The 22,753-nt window shown below is 42.4% G+C and overlaps 2 protein-coding genes across 3 annotated transcripts in view; one reads left to right on the forward strand and one right to left on the reverse strand.

Annotated features, from left to right (window-relative positions):
- Positions 1-299: 299 nt before the first annotated feature.
- cacnb3a (calcium channel, voltage-dependent, beta 3a) lies at positions 300-16,447 on the reverse strand. Of its 2 annotated transcripts, XM_026369022.1 has the most exons (15): positions 16,263-16,447; positions 15,081-15,173; positions 8,153-8,272; positions 7,170-7,292; positions 6,953-7,068; positions 6,781-6,860; positions 6,655-6,674; positions 6,184-6,261; positions 5,939-5,997; positions 5,752-5,852; positions 5,438-5,589; positions 5,255-5,350; positions 4,860-5,030; positions 4,609-4,654; positions 2,973-3,056 (listed from the first exon to the last, which is right to left on the reverse strand). In XM_026369022.1, exons 1-14 carry the CDS (start codon positions 16,341-16,343, stop codon positions 4,625-4,627), a joined length of 1,320 nt encoding a protein of 439 aa, XP_026224807.1. In that variant the 5' UTR covers positions 16,344-16,447; the 3' UTR covers positions 2,973-3,056; positions 4,609-4,624. The 2 variants fall into 2 exon arrangements, with proteins under 2 accessions (XP_026224806.1, XP_026224807.1); XM_026369021.1 differs by lacking the exon at positions 4,609-4,654 and having other exon boundaries at positions 300-3,056.
- Positions 16,448-20,523: 4,076 nt separating this feature from the next.
- adcy6a (adenylate cyclase 6a) overlaps positions 20,524-22,753 on the forward strand; it is a 33,641-nt gene continuing 31,411 nt past the window's right edge. Inside the window, exon 1 of the mRNA XM_026367860.1 lies at positions 20,524-20,778. The gene's annotated coding sequence lies outside the window, so the exon portion shown is untranslated. The remainder of the gene's footprint in view (positions 20,779-22,753) is intronic.

Raw genomic sequence — 22,753 nt, forward strand, 5'->3', positions numbered from 1 at the left:
TATATTTGTGAGTATTCTTAGCAAACAATCAATATACATCAAATAAATGATTTCTTGATCAATATCAAACTAATACAGTCTATAGCAAAATTTGATTCTTACTTCAAGACTAGATCTGCAACCAATCAAATCACTGTATCTGCCTTTTGGGGGCGGTTGCCCAGTTTGCCTGGTTGGTGTCTGATGGTGTCACATCGGTTGGGGATCACTAAGGTTAAACACTAACGTATGCTTCATCAAGTGTGTGACAGTAAAACAGGAACAACTCAAACAGTTAAAAGTACATAAAATGTGTTTATTCAGTCATATTTTACTTAGCATTGTAAATCTGTTTTCAAATAGAAAGCATTCTATACAGCATCAGGCAGGAAATGTCTCACTTTTTACACATTTGCTGTCTCTTCTGATAATTCGAGGGAAGAGGCGTGTTGGGTCACGCTAGCACGCTCTGGTAGTCTGGTGGATATATAGTTATATTTAGTGCAGTTATTGCATTACAAAGCAACCATCCCAAAGAAAAGTAGTGCAATTTTTTTTTTCTACTCACACAAAAGAGGAAGTCCAGATGGTCTAAGGCGTTTAAAGTTTTTCAATGTTAGGCTTAGTATTGCATACAGAATAAGACGGAGGAAACTAAATTATAACCCTTGTAAAAATTGTGCTTCATAAATTGAAAAAACTCAACTGCTTCATCAGTTGCTGAATTGGTCCGCTTTGAAGAACATACTTGCCAAAGTAGGATGGAAAATAGCTAATTGGTGAACTAAGACATGCAGGGCTTTAATATTCCACTCGCTCCTTTTATCACAAATCAAAAAGTGGTGGGCCTGATCTGGGACAATTTTTTGTGAGTGACATTTAAAAGTGCGTCAAGCAGCGTCCGCCCATTGTCGTGGTAAAAACATCCATCCATGGTTTGTGGATAAATAAAACGGATGCGTTCTGGTTTTTAGTAATAGTAATAGTGGTGTAAGTGGTGTGAGGAGTGAGGAGCCCCGTAGACGAGACTCTCGGTAGAAGACGAGGAGAATCAGAATCAATGCATTACTAAAATACTTAACCGTAAAAAGAAACAATCAGGTTTCATGCAACACTTGCATAGATTTTTTTTCTTTTTTCTTTTTCAATCATGCTGATTTTTTTTTTTTTTTTTTTTTGTCTCTTCAAAATATACAGAACACTAGATAGATATACCTGTGAGACATGGAAGCAGTAAACCAGTAATTCCTATAGCCAGCTGTGACACTATCGACCCTGTGTGTGAACAGAAGCAGGCCACTGTGTTCAACTGGTCATGGACTGAAAGCAGAGCAGGAACAGAATGGCACTGCGTCACGGGGTGCTACGAGTCCTTCAGGAGCACAACACATTGGTCACATGGAAGTTGAGCGCGACTACTGTGTGGGACTTACACCTGAGGATCTGCCTCGAAACCAACTGTAAAAACTGCAGTACACCAAACGTAGACAAACAAACAAACAAACAAACAAACGAGGGGGTGAGATTAAGTGCAGGAACTGTGGATGCTACAATCAGTAACGTGCTACAATCGGATTACAGGGCGATCGTTGGGGTCGGAGACACCAGTGGGTGCTGGAGGTGCAAAAGGCATGCAAGCTTACATTCTCTGAAGCCTGGATTTGAAGAGGAGCTGCAGCTGGGCAGCATGTGCTCGATATATGCGAATGATTCAATGTAAACAAGCAGTTTGGCAAATAATCGCTCCTTACTATAAAGACAACATTCCCATACGTATTTGTGTTTACATTCTCTGTGCCCGTTTTAAGAGTTTTAGAGGTGTTAAGAGAGTGATTGTGCAACAGCAAAGACAAGTGATGCCCAGCACATCGTGTACTGTAGGTGATACTGACGCTGTACTGCAGCTTCATACCTCTTACTTACACTGTGACCGATAAACTGTGTGCGTGTGTGTGTGTGTGTGTGTGTGTGCGTGTGCGCAAATGTCATTCACCATCTTTAGAGAAAAGGCTGACTCAACACATAAATGGAAACATTTCTCTGGAACAACAAGCAAGTCCATATTAACCAAAATCAAGACCAAAGAAAGAAATAAAGAAGCAATGAAACTAAACCATGAGCCCATTCAGTATGTACATTGTCATCAAATGCATTCCTACTCCTCATAAATGGATTCGACGGTAGACATTCCTACATTAGTTTATCCGTAAAGATCATTTAATTCCTGTTCTGACATTAATGTGCAAATAGTCTCGAAATAATTATACATGCAATAGTAAAGAGAGTTTAAAGTCTTAGGGATTTTAAGGCCAGTATATGAGACATCCTACAATAGAGAAACCTTAGGCAAAGCAGCTAAAGTTTGAGTTTGCGTACAGCTGGTAGCCTGAAACCTTTCCATTGCGGAGGTGTGTAGCCCTGTTGACCTTTATCTGAATGTCTTGACCCCGGAGAGGTCAGTGCACTTTCGATAAATTAAAACTGGGAGTAAGGAATAGAGAGATTGTAAAGACGAAACACCTACAGTTTTCTGTTTGTTTCTGATTCAAGATTTTTTAGCTGTTCTTTGTTTTTTTTCATCTCTAAATCGTGTTTTGGGAATGTTTGACAGTCAGAGGGTTTGGGGTGATCTCGGTGCTGATATGGAGGCCGGAGGGGGGGCCCCTTGTTCCTCAGTAGGTGTCTCTGGGCCAGGGGCGGCTGCGCTGGCGGTTGTTTCTCAGGTTATGATCTTGCTGAGCTTCACGTTGAAGCAGCCTGTCCTGTGACTCGTGCCCGTTGGCACTGTGGGCATTGCCCGTGTGCCCACGGTGGGGGGGGTACATGTCCCTGTATGTGCGAGCATGGCAGGGGGAAGCGTACTCATCCTCCTCCTCTTCTTCGTCTTCTTCTTCCTCCTCCTCTTCGTCCTCCTCACCAGCCCTGTGGCACGGGCTCCCCCTCCGGCCACGAGACAGGGAGTCGCTGGCCTCATCAGATGGCATAAGACTGTCTTGCTCCAAGGGGGAGTGGGCATCCTCGCCTGGCTCCTCCTCGTCACCCTGCAAGCCCCCTGCCTCACGAGGCTGCGGCTGGTTCTGGAAGTTTTGAGTAGTCATAGGGGGGAAAAAAAAGTCATTGTCATGTGACAATCCATAATAAACATGTGACACTGCACATATTTCCTAGAGAGCCTTTATTATTTGCTGCAATATACAGTTTTTCATGATTCAGTGACTTTTTCAGAGTCTTACAGAGGAATCAGAATTACACTGTCTCACACAGTGCTGCTCAACTGAAACGATTTTTTACAGTGACTTTAATTGCTGATGGGGTTAAATGGATTAAAACAACATCTACATGCACAACTGCACTTTGCAAAAGTCACTGGTTCCTGCAATTGTTCTTCTTGTGCGTCGCAGGCTCGAATAGAGACCTTTCTAAAAATGTTAATAAAAACTAAATACAAAACAACATCCTACATGTCACATTCGGCGTCCCAGCTGTCGGAGTTAGTGAGCTACCTTACAGACGTCTGCCTATTTTTGTTTCCACAGATTGTGCTTCGTTGTTTTATTTTATTAAGTTTCACACACATTGAAGAGTGGATTTTGTCGCGTCTTACACTGCAACACTTAAGAAAGGACAAATGCAGAGACCAGTAACTGTCTCCTACCTGTCAACTAGATTCAGACATGTCAGAATTGTTTTAATAAAAACTAAATATCATAGTGATATGATGAGTGATATTGATATATCAAGTGATGCTAAATAAAAAGTTAAAGGGGAGCTGTGATTACAGAGAGCAGTAATTGTGGATGTGTGAAATCTGAATGATTTTTTTGTCATGTCCGAACCAACGACCTGACATTAACACCCACTGGGTTAGAACCTCTCTATTCTGCCTGGTTATACAGATCAGATCCTGTTTAAATAACTGTACAATGTTTAGGGGGTTGTTGATGCTAATTACTGGCATGCAGTAGTGCAGTAGTGTTGGCAGAATCTTTAAATACTACACACACTGAAGAAAACATGTGAATGAGTGAAACAGCAGGATGAATGTTGAGGGGGTTCCTCTCTGACATAAAATGCCATTGTACAGATGTTATGGTCTCAGTTTAGTGTAAACTGCAGATTTAGCACTGATGATTACATTATTCAAGCAGTGATGATATACGTTTGATTTGCGTTTTCATCCAAGATTGCATAATGTGCCACTGTGAGCGCGGGAAACATTCACAAAGCATGCTTGGAAAAAAAAAAGATGGTTCCAACGGTTTGACGTTTTTAACAAACTTTTCAGATATTAAAACATTAAGTTCTCAATTATGGCTTTAAAATGAAGCGTGAGCAAAGCTGCTTTGTACATTTTCTCCCAGAAAGCTTGTGAAGCAATGATGATTCACCTGAGACCATCAACTAGGAAAGGAAATGAGGCAGGATGTAAAAAAAAAAAAACAAAGGAAAAAGAAAGAAAAAGATAGAAAACGTCCCGTTTGTTTTGTGTATCTGAATGAATACAATGCTGTTCATTCACTGTCAGCCACTGTGTGGTGTTTAGGTGTCAGGAGGTGCTAAAGAGGGACTGCTGGGGTGGATAGTGCAAATACAAAGTGTTATATTTAATACGTAAACCCTACTACTCACCCCATTTTGCAAGCGATCATTCAATTAATTCCTGTGTTTCAGAAAACTGCAAAAATGTTCAGCATGAGTGAGAGGACAGACAAGACAACTGGAGACAATTAAATAAAAACACACGAGTGAGAATCTGAGATGGGAAGAGCTGGTAGAGTGACAACATACGACATGTTCGAAACACGACTCCTATTTGAGAGTCTTACAACAAGATTTAAAAATATTACGACATGCTCTGAAACAGGTGAAGACAAACTCACCTGTAGGCTGGAGATGGCAGAAGGCGCGGCCGTGAGACTCTGCTCCAATAAGGGATTAAGAGGGGTGTTTCCTGGGAGGTGAGTGGCACGCCAGTAGACCTCCAGGTATTCAGCCAAATGCTCACAAGCGTCTTCCAGCTGGTTCTCATCCAAAATGACATCAAACAAATCCTACATGTGAAAAAAAAAGAGACTCAGACTCATTGTGATTGAGCTCAATGTCAACAGCTAACAAACCCAAACTGGAGGTAGCTTGAGCTAAAGAATTATCGAATGATTAATGAATGGTGTGAGAGATGGTGCCAGAGAATGGATATAAAATGTACAGACAGGCTGATTGGGAAGGGCCAAGCTTTCTGGCAGTGGAAAGAAATCAACCGGCATCATCCACTCACAGGGGGACACTGAGAGAGTTTGTCTGCAGCCATCATCTGCACGTTCAGGTGCTTGCTCTGAGACTTCCCCCTGGATTTGATCAGCCTCTGGAGCACCTGACAGAAAGGTAAAAACGACATTGTAGATGAAGGAAGGCAATGCAGCATGGGTCCGAAGCTCTTGCGCGACGTAACCTACTGCACCTTTGGTGAGGAAACTTTAACGTAGACAACGATGGGAGCCAGGGAGGTTTTAGCGAGCTGTGTGGGGTGGTTGATGGTGTCCGCATCCAGAACCACAAGCTGCAGGGTTTTGGCGAGCTCAAATATCCTCTCGATCTCACTCTGAACTTCAGCTGCACAGACAGGACACAGTCGCATATGTGTAAAAATAGCTATTATTACAAAGGACTATACGTCCATATTTTTATTACTGTTATAAATGTAATACCTCAAAATATTAGTATTAATAAAGAATGAAGCTCTGAAAAAATGCTACACACATAAAGCACAGTTACCTAGGCTGGAGCGAGTGTTGGATCTCTCCATTATGGGTCTTTTGTTGAGGACTGATCTCTTGGCTAAGGACAGGTCGGCAGTGACACGAGTGATTGAGATTCTGCGAACAAAGTGCACAGAAAAATACTGACAGAGGAATGTTGAATCAGATTTACTGAACACATCTGATTTCTCCCTTCTACCTACCTCCCTTCAAATCTGTGTTTGAGAAAGTCGAAAAGAGCTTTCTGCATCATGTCCGTCACCTTGGTGGGAAGAAGAGAAAACAAATGCTTAAACATATAATATTCTTATATACGGATACAGAACAAAGACAATTCCCAATCAAGTTCCCTGTAATATTAAACGTAACATAAGAATTCAGCAGGGAAAGAGAGCATCGTGAGACAGCTGTTCTGTGTCTGCTGGAGGTGAAATGGGGAGAGGCTGACCTCGTAGCCCTTCAGCGATGGTCCCACGAGGACCACCGGCCTCATAGAGGGCACCACGTCGTAGGGAGGGACGTGTTCCTGCCAGAAATAGGGAAGGACGAAGGGAGAGGGATGAAGAACAGAGAGAGCATGGGTTAAAAAAAACACATGGGGTTGTGAAAAGCTTTTTTTTTTTTTTTTTTTAATGTGTGGATCAACTAATTGAAAAATTGTCGTTTAAAGATATTTAAGGTTTTTGCTTATATTGACACACATACAGTGAAAGTCAGGTAGCTTCCTTGCCACTATAGATAATAGTAATAATAATAAAATAAAATACATTTTACAGCAAGCAGAGTTATATAGTATTTTGTATATTTTGAAGGCCCCTTTTTTTATCAGTGGCTCTTTTCAAGACATGCAGACAACTCTGACAGTGTCCTATTTGTGATATGAGCAAACTCTGTGTCATCACCATGTGCCAGAGCTTACCTGTTTTTGCTTCTGTTTGGCTTGTGAATACAAAAACAAAAAAAAAAAACAGCCATCAAACAAGGGGAGAAGATAGAGAATGAGTGTGTCTCACTTCCAGCAGTGAGGCAGGGTTGGAGTACTTACATTCACCTGCAGAGGGCGGTGTGGTCCTCCAGCTCCCAGTCACCATGTCCCCTAAACTGGAGGAGTTCCCTCCTGTTTTCCTGTGACAACAAAACACAAATGCATCAAACTTACACTGTGGAAACAAATACTATGAGTGCTTTGATGCCTTTTTTTAAATGTCTTTAATGACCTTTGTTTCTGCTCCTGTTTGAGCCTCATTGCCTCCAGACGTAGAGGGCTGGGGATGAAGGTGATGTCTGCACCCTCTTTTACCAGCCGACCGATCCACCAGTCATTATTGTACTTCTGTTAAGTTCAATACATCAAGAGCAGCGTGTCACTGTTGGTAACTGTTTGCTTTAGTGTAAGAAGGTGTCCATCTTCACAAGCAGCAGACAATGACTCACTTCTTTGATGTGCAGGAAGTCTTTGGCATCGAAGTTGACTGCAGCTCCTTGGACAGGACAGTCCTCATCCAGAGCGCCACAGTAACTCACATTGGTCTTTACTGCAAATGCTACAGGTTTGGACTGTAGAAGCAGTAAATAACAACAAGAAACAAGCAAACGCTGGTTAGTAAGCGTTAGTATAAAACTGTGTTGGACTTTAATTTAATTTTAAGAAAGTTAGTTCTTAATTTTAAACTATAGTACAGATATATAGACAGTGTAGATAATAAACTTTAAGAAAAGTACAAAATACTGGAATCAAAATATACACTAATAATTAGTACCACATGTGCTCACTGTGAAGAAAGCTCCATTTCAGAATGAAGAATGTTACATATTATAATTACTACTGGGGTGTGGCCTCTACAAGATGTCTGAAGTTGCTCTGTGGTATCTGGCACCAAGTCATAAGACAATGGACTTGTAGCTATTCAGCATGTTGCAGGTTCACAGTTTGTCCCTCCTGCTCACAGCTGCTGACTGGGGGCCCAACATGAACCTATCTTTATACCTGCCCTTTGCTTTTACATCTCACACACTGACTATGGGACATGACTTATGATCTAATATGTAACAGACCTTCACATGCACCTGCACCATCAGTGTATAGGGCAGTTTTTTTTTTTTTATTTCACAAGGATCAATAACCTAGAATATCATCTATACACTCATCTGTGTTTGTTAACTATGTTTGTATTGATAATCTGAACTGTTACTAGAAACAACTGTTCAATAACTGCAGTAGAGTAAAAAGATAATATTTGTACATGGAAGTACTCAAGTGTAATAGGCCTACCTCAAAGCTGTATCTAAGTATAGAATCTAAGTACAGGTGTAAATGTACTTAGTTACTTTTCACCACCACATACATTTAGTTCTCCTGGAGCTGCAGAGGCAGACATTTAGCTCCTCAAACTTTGTGCAGTAGTACTATGATGTACCTTAGCTCTGTCGAGCTGCAGCTGTGCCTGGCGCTCGGCTTCACGCCGATACGCCTCGCGGTCCTCCTCTGCTGACAGGTCTGAATCCGACGGTCTACTGGTATACGAATCAGCCGACCCCTGTCAGGAGAGAGTCAGAGGTGGACAAGCTCGGATTAATATTCCTGACACAGGAATTAATAATTTCATTTCTTGCATGACAGTAGTTCTTCTGAGAGATTAGAGGTTAGATACACATATGTGCTGTTTGCAATTATACTTCTGCTTTCATCTGATTTCCGTTCTGCGGGCTGCTGTGTGCAGGTGTGCGTGCAAATACTGTATATGTCTGTATTCATGTGTCTCTACAGCACAGTGCGCTGCTCTCCCACACCAGCCATCTTCTGGTAGACCAAATATAGCACAAAGGAGGCAACTGCTTCCTCTTCTCTTCTGCTTGGCCCCAATCCATCCCATCATCCCCCACAGTGCAGCACATATACAGTACATCCTTTATTCCCCTGGTTATCCTCCAAGGACAGCTTCTCATTAGCAAAAAATATGCTGGCTATCATTTTTCATTGTAAGCTGTTTGAGAACACATCCTAGGGACGGCTAGCACATTGCGCTGAGAGCAACAGATAAAGTAAACAAAGCGAGACATTTTACAGAAAGTACAGGAGAGAAAATCACTTAATAGATGCTGCTGCTGGCCTTTACTCAGAACCCATAAGAGCATCTATGTGATTACTTTCATAAATGTCCCTGTTCCACACCGCAGAGACAAAGCAATTAGTCGAAAATTAACCAGCAACTACAGTCATTCCATCTTTTCTAAAGCAAAAATGCCAGCCCAGCTTTTCTCCATGTTGCCTTGACGATAAACTGAACATATTTGGGTATTATCTCCATTAATGAATTAATGGAGAACATAAAAAGTTGAATCAACACTGACAAACAAATAAAAAAATAATAATATTAATAATATTAATAATAATATTATTATTAAAATTAATTCCTGTTGTATGTTATGAACATTCAGAACAGTAACCATGATACTGATTCCCAAAGAGGAAAACTTGAAATGGAGAGCAATATGAAGCGGTGTTCTCGATGCTGTTCAGGGACTGTGTGTGTGTGTGTATGTGTGTGTGTGTGTGTGTGTGTGTGTGTGTGTGTGTGTGTGTGTGTGTGTGTGCGTGTGCTCTCTCTATATTTGGCATCTATTTGGCTTCACTGAAGGAATTCAGTCCTGAATCTGTCAATAAAGAGAACTGCTGCAGCAAAAACAAATCCGAGTCGGGCAGGAGAGAAAGGTGAGGCAGGACACAGACAAGACATGAAAAGTACAAAAGAAGTGAATGAGAACGACACAGACAAGGAAAAGGCTCCGTTTACCCTCTCACAGGTAACTGCAGTATCCGTAATTAAATGAATATTCACTGAGACGATCAAGCGAATAGAGATTCTTGCGAAGAAGGCAAGGAATTAAGTAAGATACAAACAAAAAACAGCACATGATACAGTTTTCACTTTTCCTCTCATCCGGAGTGCAGTGACTTAGTCCTGGTCATCCATCTTGCCAACATATACAGCCAGATCCTCTGGAGGACCAATTAGCAGCAGCACAACAAAAGGAAATTCAGGCTCAAAATACCATAAAAAAAAAAAAAAAATAGTGTCCTGGTATGAAAAACAACCAGCACCTTTGCTTCTCTGCACTTCAGAATGCATACATACAATTCAAAATCATTTTTTCATCTACAGTACCACAGCAAGCGAACACCTCTTCTCGTTTCTTTTGTGTGTGTGTGTGTGTGTGTGTGTGTGTGTGTCTCTATGTTAGATAACTAGATCAGATTTTTAGCAGCTCTGCAAGGCAACACTGCACCAGTGCCAGAGCAGCACCGAGAGAGAAAAGGAGGGTGAGGAATGAAAGAAAGAGAAAGAGAGAGAGCGAGCGAAAGAGAGACTGAGAAGGGAGAGGAGGGGGGAATATTGTTGACAACATATCCTGAAAGGAGAAGGATGTTTACGAGGACGGAGAGTGACTGATAGACGGTTATAGAGATGAGAGAGGTATAAACGATTTATCCGATGAGCTAAAGCGAGGCTATCTCAGGGGGAAGATGAGATTAGAACATAATAAAGTGCGATGAAGGAGTGGAGTGAGACACAGACGTCTGTGTCATCGTAGACCGGAGAAAAAAAGCGGGAAATACTGCACAGGAGGAAGGAAAAGGACCGTGACCGTGAAAGACAGAGACACAGAGATTGCACAGGGATGCATACCTGGCTGATTAGGAGGACGGCGTTAGAGCCTGACTGAGACATGAATCTGATTTTTCTGGGAACACTCTCAAACACACACAGACATAAAAGTGGAATAACTATGTTGGTGGGCGCAGGGGAAAGGGGTTATGTCACAGCGCTGTTAAATGATGTTAGAAATCCTGGACCGCTGCTGGAAACACCATGCCCTGAGAGTAGCACTGGAAACACCAGAAAACAGAGTATTGTGCAGGTGAAGCTAAGCTGCAATGCAGAGTGCAATGAGGACTGAGTTCATTTTTATGGTCTGGTCAAAGGGATGTCTTGGCTTTTTTTTTTTTTTTTTTTACTGCTAATGTTCCCGTCTGGAGGCTAAATTTAACTCTGTTCCTTCCTATTCTGCTTCTGTGATTATTCTTCACACACTGCAACACTGATGGCCTCAACTCCACAGGGAGGGGCTGCCAGGGAAGTGTGTCATCCAGCTAGTTGAGTCCTCAGGAGGGCCAAGACATCCCACAGTCCAGGGACAAAACAGCAGGGGATTGCTACACTCGCTTTAACACGAATTTACTGATACACTCTTCAGTGGTTCGACAATTTACAATCTAATCAACCCATTTTCTTTTGGCAAGACACAGATGTCTTCACCACGGCCTCTGTTCTTAAATTGTAGGTTAGTTAATTGGTTAGCGATGGTAGAGTATGAGCAATGCAAATCTAAATAAAGGTTTCAATAAACCACTTACAAGTTGAATGAAGGGAAATCTGAAGGAATGAGAGGATTTAGAGGAAATACTGTTCTAAATTAAAGTTGACTGCTTGGTGGATGTGATATTTATGCTATGAACCTTTATGCTGTTTATTTATAGTTACTGAATATTTTTCATGTAATATTTGTAAAGATTGAAACTAATATTGTGATTGTAATAACAAGAAAACAAAGTTGAAGCACAGCGCTGACATACTATTACTTCAGTGTTAAATTATATTCCCACTCCTTTTAGCTCTGTTTTGGTCTCCACCAACCCCTCAGGGAAATATGTCAAATATACAGTTGTTAAATGCTCCACTATTTTTTTAACCAGCTTGTATAACGTATACAGTAGAAATAATACAAATCCTTCTATATTTTATTTTTTACAGTATCAATCAAGCACAATATCTTTCAGTTTTAGGGGGGCGGACTCATTTTTATATTCCCTGACCTGATCAGTGATTTTAATCCAGTCCATAGTGTCTATGTGGTTATTTCTAGTTCCCTCCCAGTACTAATTACAGTCACTGTTTTTTAGTGAACTCACTGGTCCTGTAGTTTAAATCCTGCCCATAGTTTTTTCCTTCACCTGCTTTTTACCAGCTGAGATTGTCATTAGCTCTGAAGATAGTAATAGTAGACCTAAATGAACAGTTACAAAGTTAATATCATTAATTATCTGAAGACTTTGAACATCTGTATGAACTCTCATGACAATTCAATCCTCCTAATTGTTAAGATCGTTCAGTCTGGACTAAAGTGTTGGCTGACAGAACAACGTTGTGGTCCTCTAAGTCACGCTGCTAGCATGGCCAAAAGCAATGGGCACCTGGACAGTAGGAAAGACACAACTCCAAAGTCTGCTGCATGCTTTCAAAGTGGTTGGTGGTAAAGTTAATGCAAGTGCATGCTAATGAGCAGTACATTAGCTTGAAATAATGCAAAATAAGATGTAGGGGGTGCAAAAATGTCGCTGACTTTACTTGCAGGAAGCAAATTCTGCACAACAGCAGAATACATTATTTAGAAGACTGAAACACCTGTCCCTCAGAGCAAAAAACAAAAAACAAACAAACTGCAAGCTCTAGCGATTTGGAAATCCAGGAGGCTAGACAAATATCCAATTTCAAAAAGTGTTCGATTAACTGTGCACTCGTAATTCAATGTCAGCAAGTTACACATCCACAGAGCTCTCTGATACACAATGCAATAAATCAACCCGCGCTTACATCAATAGCGAAGTCAAGACCAGGCGTACTGTATGTCAAGCGGATCAATCACAAAACCCGGTGAAAAAAGTGTGAAGAGTACACACCGGATGACGGCAATCAAAAAGTGAAATAGGTGAAGGAATGGGGGACACAGCATTGATGGAGAGAGGAGGCAAGGTGAGGGAGGAAGACAAAAGAGAGCGGTTATGAAAAGGTGGAACAAAGCAAGACAGGAGCAAAGGACTTACAGACGTGGAGAAGGAGAAGCCGGCTGCGCTGGGAGTCATTTGTACTTACTCATTTAATGTGGTGTTGCCGCTGCTGCCAGTCCCTCCCTCTTCATATACTACATGCTGTTAAATGCAGACACACTGTGCTGTGTCCCAGCCCCTAACCAGGAACAACCAGCACTGGAGCAGACGCTGGTAACACCTTCTTTTCTATTCCTACCCCACCTCGTCCTATCACAACACACACACACACACACACACACACACAAACAAACAAGCAACACAGCTTCTGTATGACTTGATCAAACCTGCTCAGTAAATCTACATCAAATTTTTGCCCAGGAACAGAAGCACAGAGTGGAAACGGCTGTTACAGTCACATACCCCAGTAGTTCCCCTTATGTTTCAAAGCCTCGTGCTACACATGTAATGCATACATTCATATACATCCATAGCCACATATGGCAGCGTACTGCTTATTGTATACTGCTGCAGAAATGAGTCATACTCCACTGCTCCTCCACAGACACCCCACCCCTATCACACACAAGAAACTATCTTCTGTTTGGGTAATTCACTCCTTCTGCATAAAACACTGTCCTATCACCTATTGTGGGGGTGTGTGTGTGTGTGTGTGTGTGTGTGTGTGTGTGTGTGTGTGTGTGTGTGTGTGTGTGTGTGTGTGTGTGTGTGTGTGTGTTCAGAGGGGGTAAAGACTGAAAGCTTGTGTGAACAATAAACCCACAAATCACATCGCCAGAGTCTTCAAAATGAGCATCATGAATATTTTAAGATGTGCAATATTCTCAGGGAATCTAGACATTGTCATTAAGCCCCCTCCCCCCCCCCCCCCCCCCACCCCCCCAATCAGGATAACTAATGTGCCCTCCTGCAGAAGATGTCTACTCAGCCCTTTTCTCCCCCTTTCTCACTAACACGTCTCAGTTACGCTGCTCCACATTCCCCCCCGTGTTAATAGTGCTTTGCACGGCGTTTGAATTTCATGTTTGCAGGTGTCAAACTAATGACTTATTATCTTAATGTAATTTAAAGCCTCCAGCCCTTCAAATCCTCAAAGTGAATTTTAATGCGGAAACGTCTTTTGGCTGCACTCCGTAACGCAGCTATGGGGCTGTGTATTGACAATGTGGCAAAACAATATGTCATGATCCAAGAGAAATAGTTTTGGATGACTGACGATTCCAAAAACGGCTTGTTTTTCTTTACCTCTTCTGACCCAAATGTCTGACACAGTTCCACCTCCTCTCTGGTTACTTTTAATTCTCATCCAGAGCATTTTTCAGTTCTTCGATTCCAGCTGTATTATCAAGTATCACCTGTTCAAGTGCATCAGATCTCTTGTTAGGCAGTTGACAGAGAACATATAATGGTTACAAACTAGGGCTGTTTTATTGGTTGGTGTAATGGGCAGTGATGGGAATTCCTCCTCGTCAATTTACTTTGCTTTGCTTCATTTGACATGGACGTCACACAATATTAAACATCACTGTAAATGTGTCAGCTAATGTTCATCTGCTGTCGCTGGACAGATCTTATATTGTCACACCTAAAATCATTAATTACATCATTAAATCATTCATTCCAAATCATATAAAATAACACGAGAACAATAAAACATTAAATGAAATCATCCTATCCTGTCTTCACGTTGTGGTAGTCGTGGCCTCCGTGGCCTCTGTGCACAGGGAAATCTATTGAGGCTACTGTGACCAGGTAGACTTTCAACAGTTACACCTCATCTTCTGCACTATCAGTAGATTTTAATCGATTAACTTATTAGTGAGAAGTAATCAGCAATTGATGAATCACTGGCTACACTAATTTGAATCCTTCTTAACTCCTAACTTTCCTTTTTTGTTGTATCAAGGCTGATGAACCTCGAGGATTGTTTGGGATGTAACAGCATGGTGAAATCTCTTGACTTTTCACAACCTGACTCCCACAGGGATCATGTTTTGCTCCTACGGGACCTTCTGTGAAACTACAACCAGCTGTGCTTCCCAGGTGACATGTCTAAATCATCTGTAATAAAACTGCCCTAATAATTATACACCATCAAACCAGCTGCTGAGTCACTCAGATCATCTTAAATAACACCAAGTCTTCTGCACATGCTTGACCTGAAAACACTAATTAAAAAGCTGAGCTGTGTTGGGATAACACATTTCACTTCCAAGCATTTTGCCGCCCTCTGCTGGGAAAAACAACAACTGCACCTAGGGGGACTGCTCTGTGCTTGAAGATGCAGAGCAGAAATGTTCATGAATTAGATAACAGGACAACAGAACTACAGATGTATTTATATATAACTACTGTGAGTCAGTAGAAGAAGGACCTGGATTCACAACCAGGAGATTATAACTAAAAAAAAAAAAAAACGATAGGGGCTAAACAAAATTATGCAGACAGCTCTGAAATGCAGCATAAAAAAGGAAGGCAGTGACGATGAGGGCTTCTACCTGCCGTTTGATGAAGCTGGATGTTGTGTCAGAAGACGTGCTGCCATCTGATCGTTTGAAACGGCTCTTCCGTTTAGGCAACTTCCTGGGCAGCTGAGATTAAAGAGAGCATACAGGAGAGAGAAAAACAGAACAATACATATAATATTACATCATTTGGACTAAAAATGACCCTCAACTTCAGTTTAGAAGAGGCGATGTGCACTACAGGAGCAAATATAATCAGCTGTAGTTTTGCCAAGACCACAAATATTTCAAAACAAAGGCGCGTGTGATAGATCACAATATAACCCACCCTGGGCTCATGAGCACTGTTCTCAGTGCTGCAGTCTTCACGCAGCTCTGCTGCTGTTGTGTGCATGTGTGCAGTGATGACATCTTCTCATCCACAGACGTAACAAAACTACTTTTTGTTCGCTGTGTTTACACGTAAGTTTGATTTAGTAACTGACAGACAATAGTTGAAGGAAATCCCTGTGTTAGTAGTAGAAGTGGCCTCATATGACAGTACAACAAGTGCTACTCCCTATGAAAATATATGGATATGGTGGGATATCAGTATTAGCTGGTTTCCCACCCATAGCACATTAATCGAGCTGCACACACCGTAATGCAGGTGGCACTTCCCCTCAGGCCTCCTCTATCACAGCCCATGCATAAGAAAGCACAGATGTTGCAGTGTGTTGTGTCAGGCCCTGTAGATTCAGGCTACAGGTGAGTCACAGTCATGGTCTGTCTGCGCTCTTGCACCAATACAAAACGGCACACACACATGTCCCATGAGGAGGTGTGTGTTGGTCTCCCTGCATTCATGTGGATAAGCAGGAACCTTGGAGGATTAGACCTGAATAATAAACATCAATACAGAATCCATAAAGGGCCTGATGCAAAACAGCAAAACGTATCAACATGTGAGGAGACTGGAACCAGTTTCTCTTTGTGTGTTAAAACCCACTATTTAATGCACCTATTTAATAAAAGCAGTGGCTGATTTTCAGCGAACAAGCATCAATCTGCAGTTTCAGTGCAGGCGGTGCATTAAAAACAGGAAAAGTAGCTCGGTGCCAAAACGCGACGCCTTAAATTCAAACAACAAGTAGCAGCACATTAGCTCTCTGTTTCTGCTCCACTGCACTGAGCTGTGTCCTGTACGAATACACGACTCAAAGTGTGCGGATTTACCTGAAAATAATGCGACTGAGAGCCGGTTTCCACAGCAGACAGAGGGTCTACGGGCGATTTGGACATTTTGACTTGCACCATCTATTGAGAGCGCAGCGAGGCAGGATGCGCACAGACATCGGTTAGAGGAGACAACGAGGGATCCAGAATACATCTATGAGCAGACAGTGGGATTAATATTCAAAAGGAAGCTGGCAGGGAGGCTGTAGCTTATTTAAAATAAATAAAGAAATAAATAAAAACGTGTGGGGGACATCGAGGGGGGGGGGAAAATAGCGGAGCTGAAATAACGCGTTAAGATGAAGCGTCATCAGCGGAGCGGCCGCGCTGGTCCGTACTAAGAGCGCGTCTCTCCCGGGGGGTGTCAAGGTTGGATTCACCGGCTCAAAAATCAATTCATGCTCGCACACAGGGATACAATCACACGTTTGTCCTTCTGTTTTGTTTTTTTTTTTGGGTTATTTATTTTTTTATTTTTTTTGTGGTGTGTGTGCTGCTTTGCTCCAACACTGTGCTCGTTCTTGTCTGTGAATAACATTTGTTTTGGAAACGAGGATTCAAATGTTCGCAACCTGCTCAGTCAAATGATATGTGGAATATTCAAAGAGATGGGGGGGGCAGCATCCAGGAGGACTACCACCCTCTGATGAGCAGTCATTTGACTGGTGTAGGTGTAGTAGTTTGTTATGTAATAACAAACTGAACAACGTGCCATACAGTACATATATGTACCTGAAAGTAATAGATACTACAGTTTGTTCACCTATTTGTTTGTTTGTGATTGTTATAGAATCACAGCAGCAGCACATCCATAATAAACACAAGAGAATATTTTTTGGATGATTTAAAGTTCATTGTAATGCATGAGGATTGGTGGCAGACTTCCAAAAAGGACATGAGTACAGACTCGCAGGTGAGATTATGGGTTGGAGCCTCTTGTTGGTAACAAGACACTAAATTGAGCATTAGCACTGTAAACATGTCCGCAAACAACGCTTTATTTAATTGAATCTGTTTTATCTGTTTTCTACAGGTATCTGATTCACAGTAATTAGAAGGGCCTGGTGATATAACACATATCACAACACAGGAGTTATGAATCTGTATATTGCAAAACTGTGATTATTTAAATCTAATTTTAGAATTTTAGAGTCATAGTATAAACACACCACAATATGCAAAGTGGGTTTGTTTATGGATCTGAATATCTTTTTAGTGATGAGCAGTTTAAACGCAACACAAAATCAACGCCTGCCTGCCACTAAGCTTTTCAAATTATTATTATCTATACAATATTATGAAAATCTATAGAGTATCATACAGTTCTTACACCCTTAACCATAGTTAGATGGAAGTGAATAGTAGAACATAATTGAAATAATTAAAAGCTTAAATTTACAGTATGAGTTTGACCCATGGATACATTAATGAAGACATCAGAGTGGACTAATCTTCTAACCTGTCATTTTTCAGACACTAGCAGCAGTGTTTAGTAAGCTCGTTGTCAGTGGGAAGAGCCGCTGCTGAAGAACTAAAACGTCAGGTTCAATAATTGTGTAGAAATTTGATGTATTGATGTTAAAAGTGTGCAAAGATAACCCATTACTAACCAAATGAGACCACCTGAAATTGTAACTGCAAATTAAATTGTGGAGTAATTGTAAAATCAATTTGACGACAAGGGGTAGAAAGGTCATGCACTTAGTAGGTCTGAGTAATCTGAGGACTCTGTTGTATAACAAAGGCATGACTTTTACCACCGATACACAAATATGTTTTGTGCACACAGTTTTTAGAGCTTAAATATGATTTGCATAATCCACACTTCCTGGATCTGTGTCACCACAGCAGTCTTACAGGTGGACCTCTGTGGCTTGTAGCCGAGTGCCTTTCAATTAGAGCAGGTGACGTGGTGCAGTGAAAGGCTGAAGAGTGGTAAAGTAAGTAAAGTGCACACTTGAGCAAGAGTACTACAGTACCTGTTGTATTGTGAATAATTTAAAACCTTTAAAAAGAACAGTGAACAGTGCAAAGGCAATATTTATCTATCACAACATATCAAATGTTAATCAGTAAAAACTATATAAATAAGTGTATTGACCATACATCAATTTACCATTCATTTGTTTGTGTTCAAATTATAATATAGCTATATATAAAACTATATAAAACACATAAATGAAGAAATACATTTAACACACTGTCTGAAAGGCAGGGGCCCCACACTCCCAGCACCTGCTTTAAAACTGCTTTATATAATTTAATTAATGGCAAATTAGACAGAAGTAGCTACAGTATCATGTCTAACAGGCCCTGCGTCCTCCATCTTGTCTTATAGAGAGACGGGTGTGACATTTTATTTTAAATCTCAGCTTTTTTAGTTTATATTGATCTTATTTATTTTAAAGTGAGTAACTGGCAAAAACCTGAAGCTGAGCCTGAAAGTAAGAATAATCTATCACACAAGTATTATAATATTGCAACTAACAGTCAACAGGGGCCCCAGGGCGCCCCAAAAGGTTAATCCAGCCATGCTTAAAAAGAAATGATAAACTCTAATAAAGAATCTGAATGAAGATGTAGTCTGGCATCACAGTATTTCCTTCAGGTCATGCTGCAGACCACAGCTGAAGGTGTTTGAGCGGCCGGACTCACTGCAGACACGGCTTCACCTCTAGGGGGAGTGCCGAGTCACTGAAAGTGGGACTGGGAGCAACCACTCGCTCAGCCTGGACTGAGGAGAGCTGCGCCAAACCAGCCAAAGTTAGACAGCACATCACGGGAAATGAGAGGACGGTGATTTCAGAATAAAAGCTTAAATGCCAGGAGTGGTGAACAGAACCACCAGTAGTGCAACAAACTGAGAGAGTTGCACAAGGAAACATGATGCATGAACACAATGCTGCTTATTTGTATTGTAAAATAATCCAATGATGTAAAAAATAATTAAAGTCATTACAATGGAACATCGCATAACCAGCCCAACTAGCATTTGATAAGTGTTTGTTTGTCAGCACGCTCACCACAAGGTGACACTGTGCCCACAGCTGCAACATTTCATCACCCAAGACCTCTGTTTAGCAGCAACACAACAACAGCTGTAGTGACTGGCTGTGAAAAAACTACCCACAAGCTGCAGTCGGCCCTTCCTCCTTACTTTCACTATTGTTTTCCTTATTAAAAATTTATGAAAGCTGCTTCTTAAAAGGTTGTGATCCTGCAGCAAATCATCATTTGGTGCAAAAAAAAAAAACCTTTCTCAAATAGAAAATGCTTTATTCACAGTGGAAAATGAAGCTGGTTGTTAGAGGTGGAAGTACTGTAGTACTGAAGTGCTGTAGCTACTTAAGTACTCATTTAAAGTACTTGTACTTTGAGTATTCCTGTTCCACACCACATTGTTGCTTGTTACGTTACAGATTTTATATTGAAATATTCAATTCAGTTTATTTATGTAGCACAAAATCACAACAAAAGTCACCTGGAGGACCTTTACAATATATTGTTTAAGACCTTACAGAATATAACAATTCAAATATAAAGGACGGAGAGAGAAAAAAAACCTTTAATGGAAGAAACATCCAGCAGAACCAGGCTCAGGGTGGGCGGCCATCTGCCTCGACCCGCTAGGGTGAGTGGAAAGAGGAGAGAGAAACGAACAACAAGCAGCAAAAACACGGGGCAGGTCGGTCGGTCCAGTAACTGCACACTGGAAACATACAGCTCCAAGTGCAGCGAGAGAAGCTCAGGAGAAAGAAGACACAAGAAAGGAAAGAGGACGTCTGCCTCCTGAATGATACATTGAGCTAAATTATGGGTATTTATATCTTATCCAAACTTTTGGTTTGTGCCTTTTTCTGGGAAACTGACTAATATTGTAATTCTTGTTGGTGATGCAGGTGTTACCTCTTAGTTACTTTGCAAAATACATGTTTTGCATTCACACCACATGACCTGTAGGAACTGATGTTTTATCATAAATTAAACTATTGTTTAAAAGAAAATAGTAAAAGTAATAGCTACTAATAGTAGGTAGTACTCAATAGTACTCACAGTAGCTCTATTATAGAATAATGCTACATTTCCTGAGTATATGACGCTGTTTTTTAAATGGTGATTCTGGACGTGTATCCTGGTTATTTACAAAGTGTAGTAGTAGTAGTAGTAGTAGTAGTAGTAGTAGTAGTAGTAGTAGTAGTAGTCATTCCAAGTACTTCTCCACCAGCGTGTGTAAAAGTTTTACTTTGAAAAGATTCACCGGAAACACGGCATTTGTCTTTTCACCCGTCTTGACGGAGGAGCTTGGATCCGAGAGGGTCAGGGGGAGGAGAGGCAAGGGAGTGGAGCGAGAAGACGACAGGAGAAGATCCACCACAGGGTGACCAAATCAACCGGACCATCCTCGGACAGCCAGGCTACAGATGGTCCTCCACCCGGGCCGCTCCGAGCCACGACCACACGGGATCGGATCGTCTGCTGCGGCTCTGTCGGGGAACAGAAACAGAAGATGATCACGGTGAGTCCGTCTCTCTGTCACTGCAACTACTGCTGTAACACACACTTGCAGGCCGACATGGATCGTACATGCTCCCGCGGCACACACACACACACACACACACACACACACACACACTGAAGCTGGAGGGAATGACAAAGCTGGCGACAGTCGCTGCGAGGCCTCCGCTGCACGGAGGTGGACGGTGGGCAAAGGATACACGGCCAGTGTGCTGTCCACCAGCAACAACACAGCATATATCTGTGTGTGTGTGTGTGTGTGTGTGTGTCCGTGAAAACCAGCCGAGAGCTGCATCACGTTTCTGTTTCTTGGAACAGCTGACAGCACTGAAGGGTGTCCGTGTGCCACATTCAGAGGTGTGCAGGTCCCATCGGATGCTCAGGATGATCCGTGTCAGCCGCAGATATCTCTCTCTCTCTCTCTCTCTCTCTCTCTCTCTCTATATATATATATTGAAACCTTTACACCCCCCCCAGCCTCTGCCCTGTGTGTCACCACATGCACACATGGACTTATACATGATGGGAGATGGAGTATCATCCATCCGCTGGCTGATGCTGAGGAATGTGCAGCAGCACTAACATGCTCGGATCTGTTTATTTACCCGTGTTTGTCAATACAACAACCGCTGCGCGCTGTTGCTTTGCTGCAGACTGGAGGACATTTGCTAAGAGAAATAGAAATAATAAATACATGAATTCATGGCCGACAGAGGCGTGTGTGTGTGTGTGTGTGTGTGTGTGTGTGTGTGTGTGTTTTTTTGCGCCTTGTGCCACCGGACGAGCGGTTTGATGGTCCCCGTTATGGTTGTCACACAGGCCACGGTGTTATGTAACGAGAAGCCTGCGTTGTTTGAATGCGGGCCCTCACACACGGCCTGTGCCTGTGTCTGTGCCTGTGTCTGTGTCTGTGCATGGCTTTTTATTTCTTTTACACCGGATCGCAAACACATCATCCGCATGATCAAAGCGGGGCCGCAGAAAATGCGAAAGATGCCAACTGTACGCGCCGCATGCCTTTGATTTCCCATAACTGCTTGATCTATTTTCGCATCTGTATCATCTGGATGACATCTGAACCACAGCAAGAGAGAGAGAGAGAGAAGGGGGGGTGCATGGCACTGGAACAAGCCCACCATGAATGACTTTATGCTGCCTGTTTGTGGCTGAAGCGCCAGTGTAGCGGTTGTCCGGTTTAAAATGTCCCCCAGGAATAGTCAAGTCACCCCGGCTTCCTTCCCCTGCCTCCCCTCCTCTGTCCTAGCGCCAGCAGAAAGTAGAGCCAGGCAGCGCGCAAACGCGCACAGCGAAGCGGCTGGCGGCACCGCCACGCTCGCAAATGGGTACAAGCTGGTCGACCTTGTGCAGAGGAGTGAGGGACGCAGCCGGGGAGGTGGAGGTGGGAGGAGAGGAAAGGGGAGGTGTGTGTGTGTGTGTGTGAGAGAGGAGGAGGAGGGGGGGGGGGCGGCTGGATCTCTTTGAATCTTGTCGATCCGCTGCCAGCCGGGAGGAGGGATACGGCTTGGATGGATCCATGCCAGAGAAAGCGCATGCATGCAGGCGAGGTGCAGCGAGGAAATGCTATTTTTGCTTCAGCTGCACAGCAGGACTCTCCGGTGAAAATGCCGGTCGAGGAGGCGGCAGCAGCAGCAGCAGCAGCAGAAGTGGCTGCAGCGGCAGCAGCAGCGGCGACCGAGTTTGGCTGCTTCTGTGCTGTGTGAAGCTCAGGGCGTCTGGAGGCCTGGTAAGATCAGCTGGTAGCAGTTGCTCAGGCATATGTGGAGCTTCTCTAATTCAGCCAGGACGGAAAGGGACAGTGCTTACAATGAAGTATACCACTTCCTTACTATTAATAGGTTAAATGTAAGTGCTTTAGATGGGTGTATCCTCATAACAGAAATGATCACTTTTAGTTAGGATGATAACTAGTGTAGTGTTTTTATTAGCAAACCAAAAGAGTCTCTGCAGGGACATCA

Source organism: Anabas testudineus, chromosome 7 (assembly GCF_900324465.2).
Source record: "Anabas testudineus chromosome 7, fAnaTes1.2, whole genome shotgun sequence".
Taxonomy (NCBI): domain Eukaryota; kingdom Metazoa; phylum Chordata; class Actinopteri; order Anabantiformes; family Anabantidae; genus Anabas; species Anabas testudineus.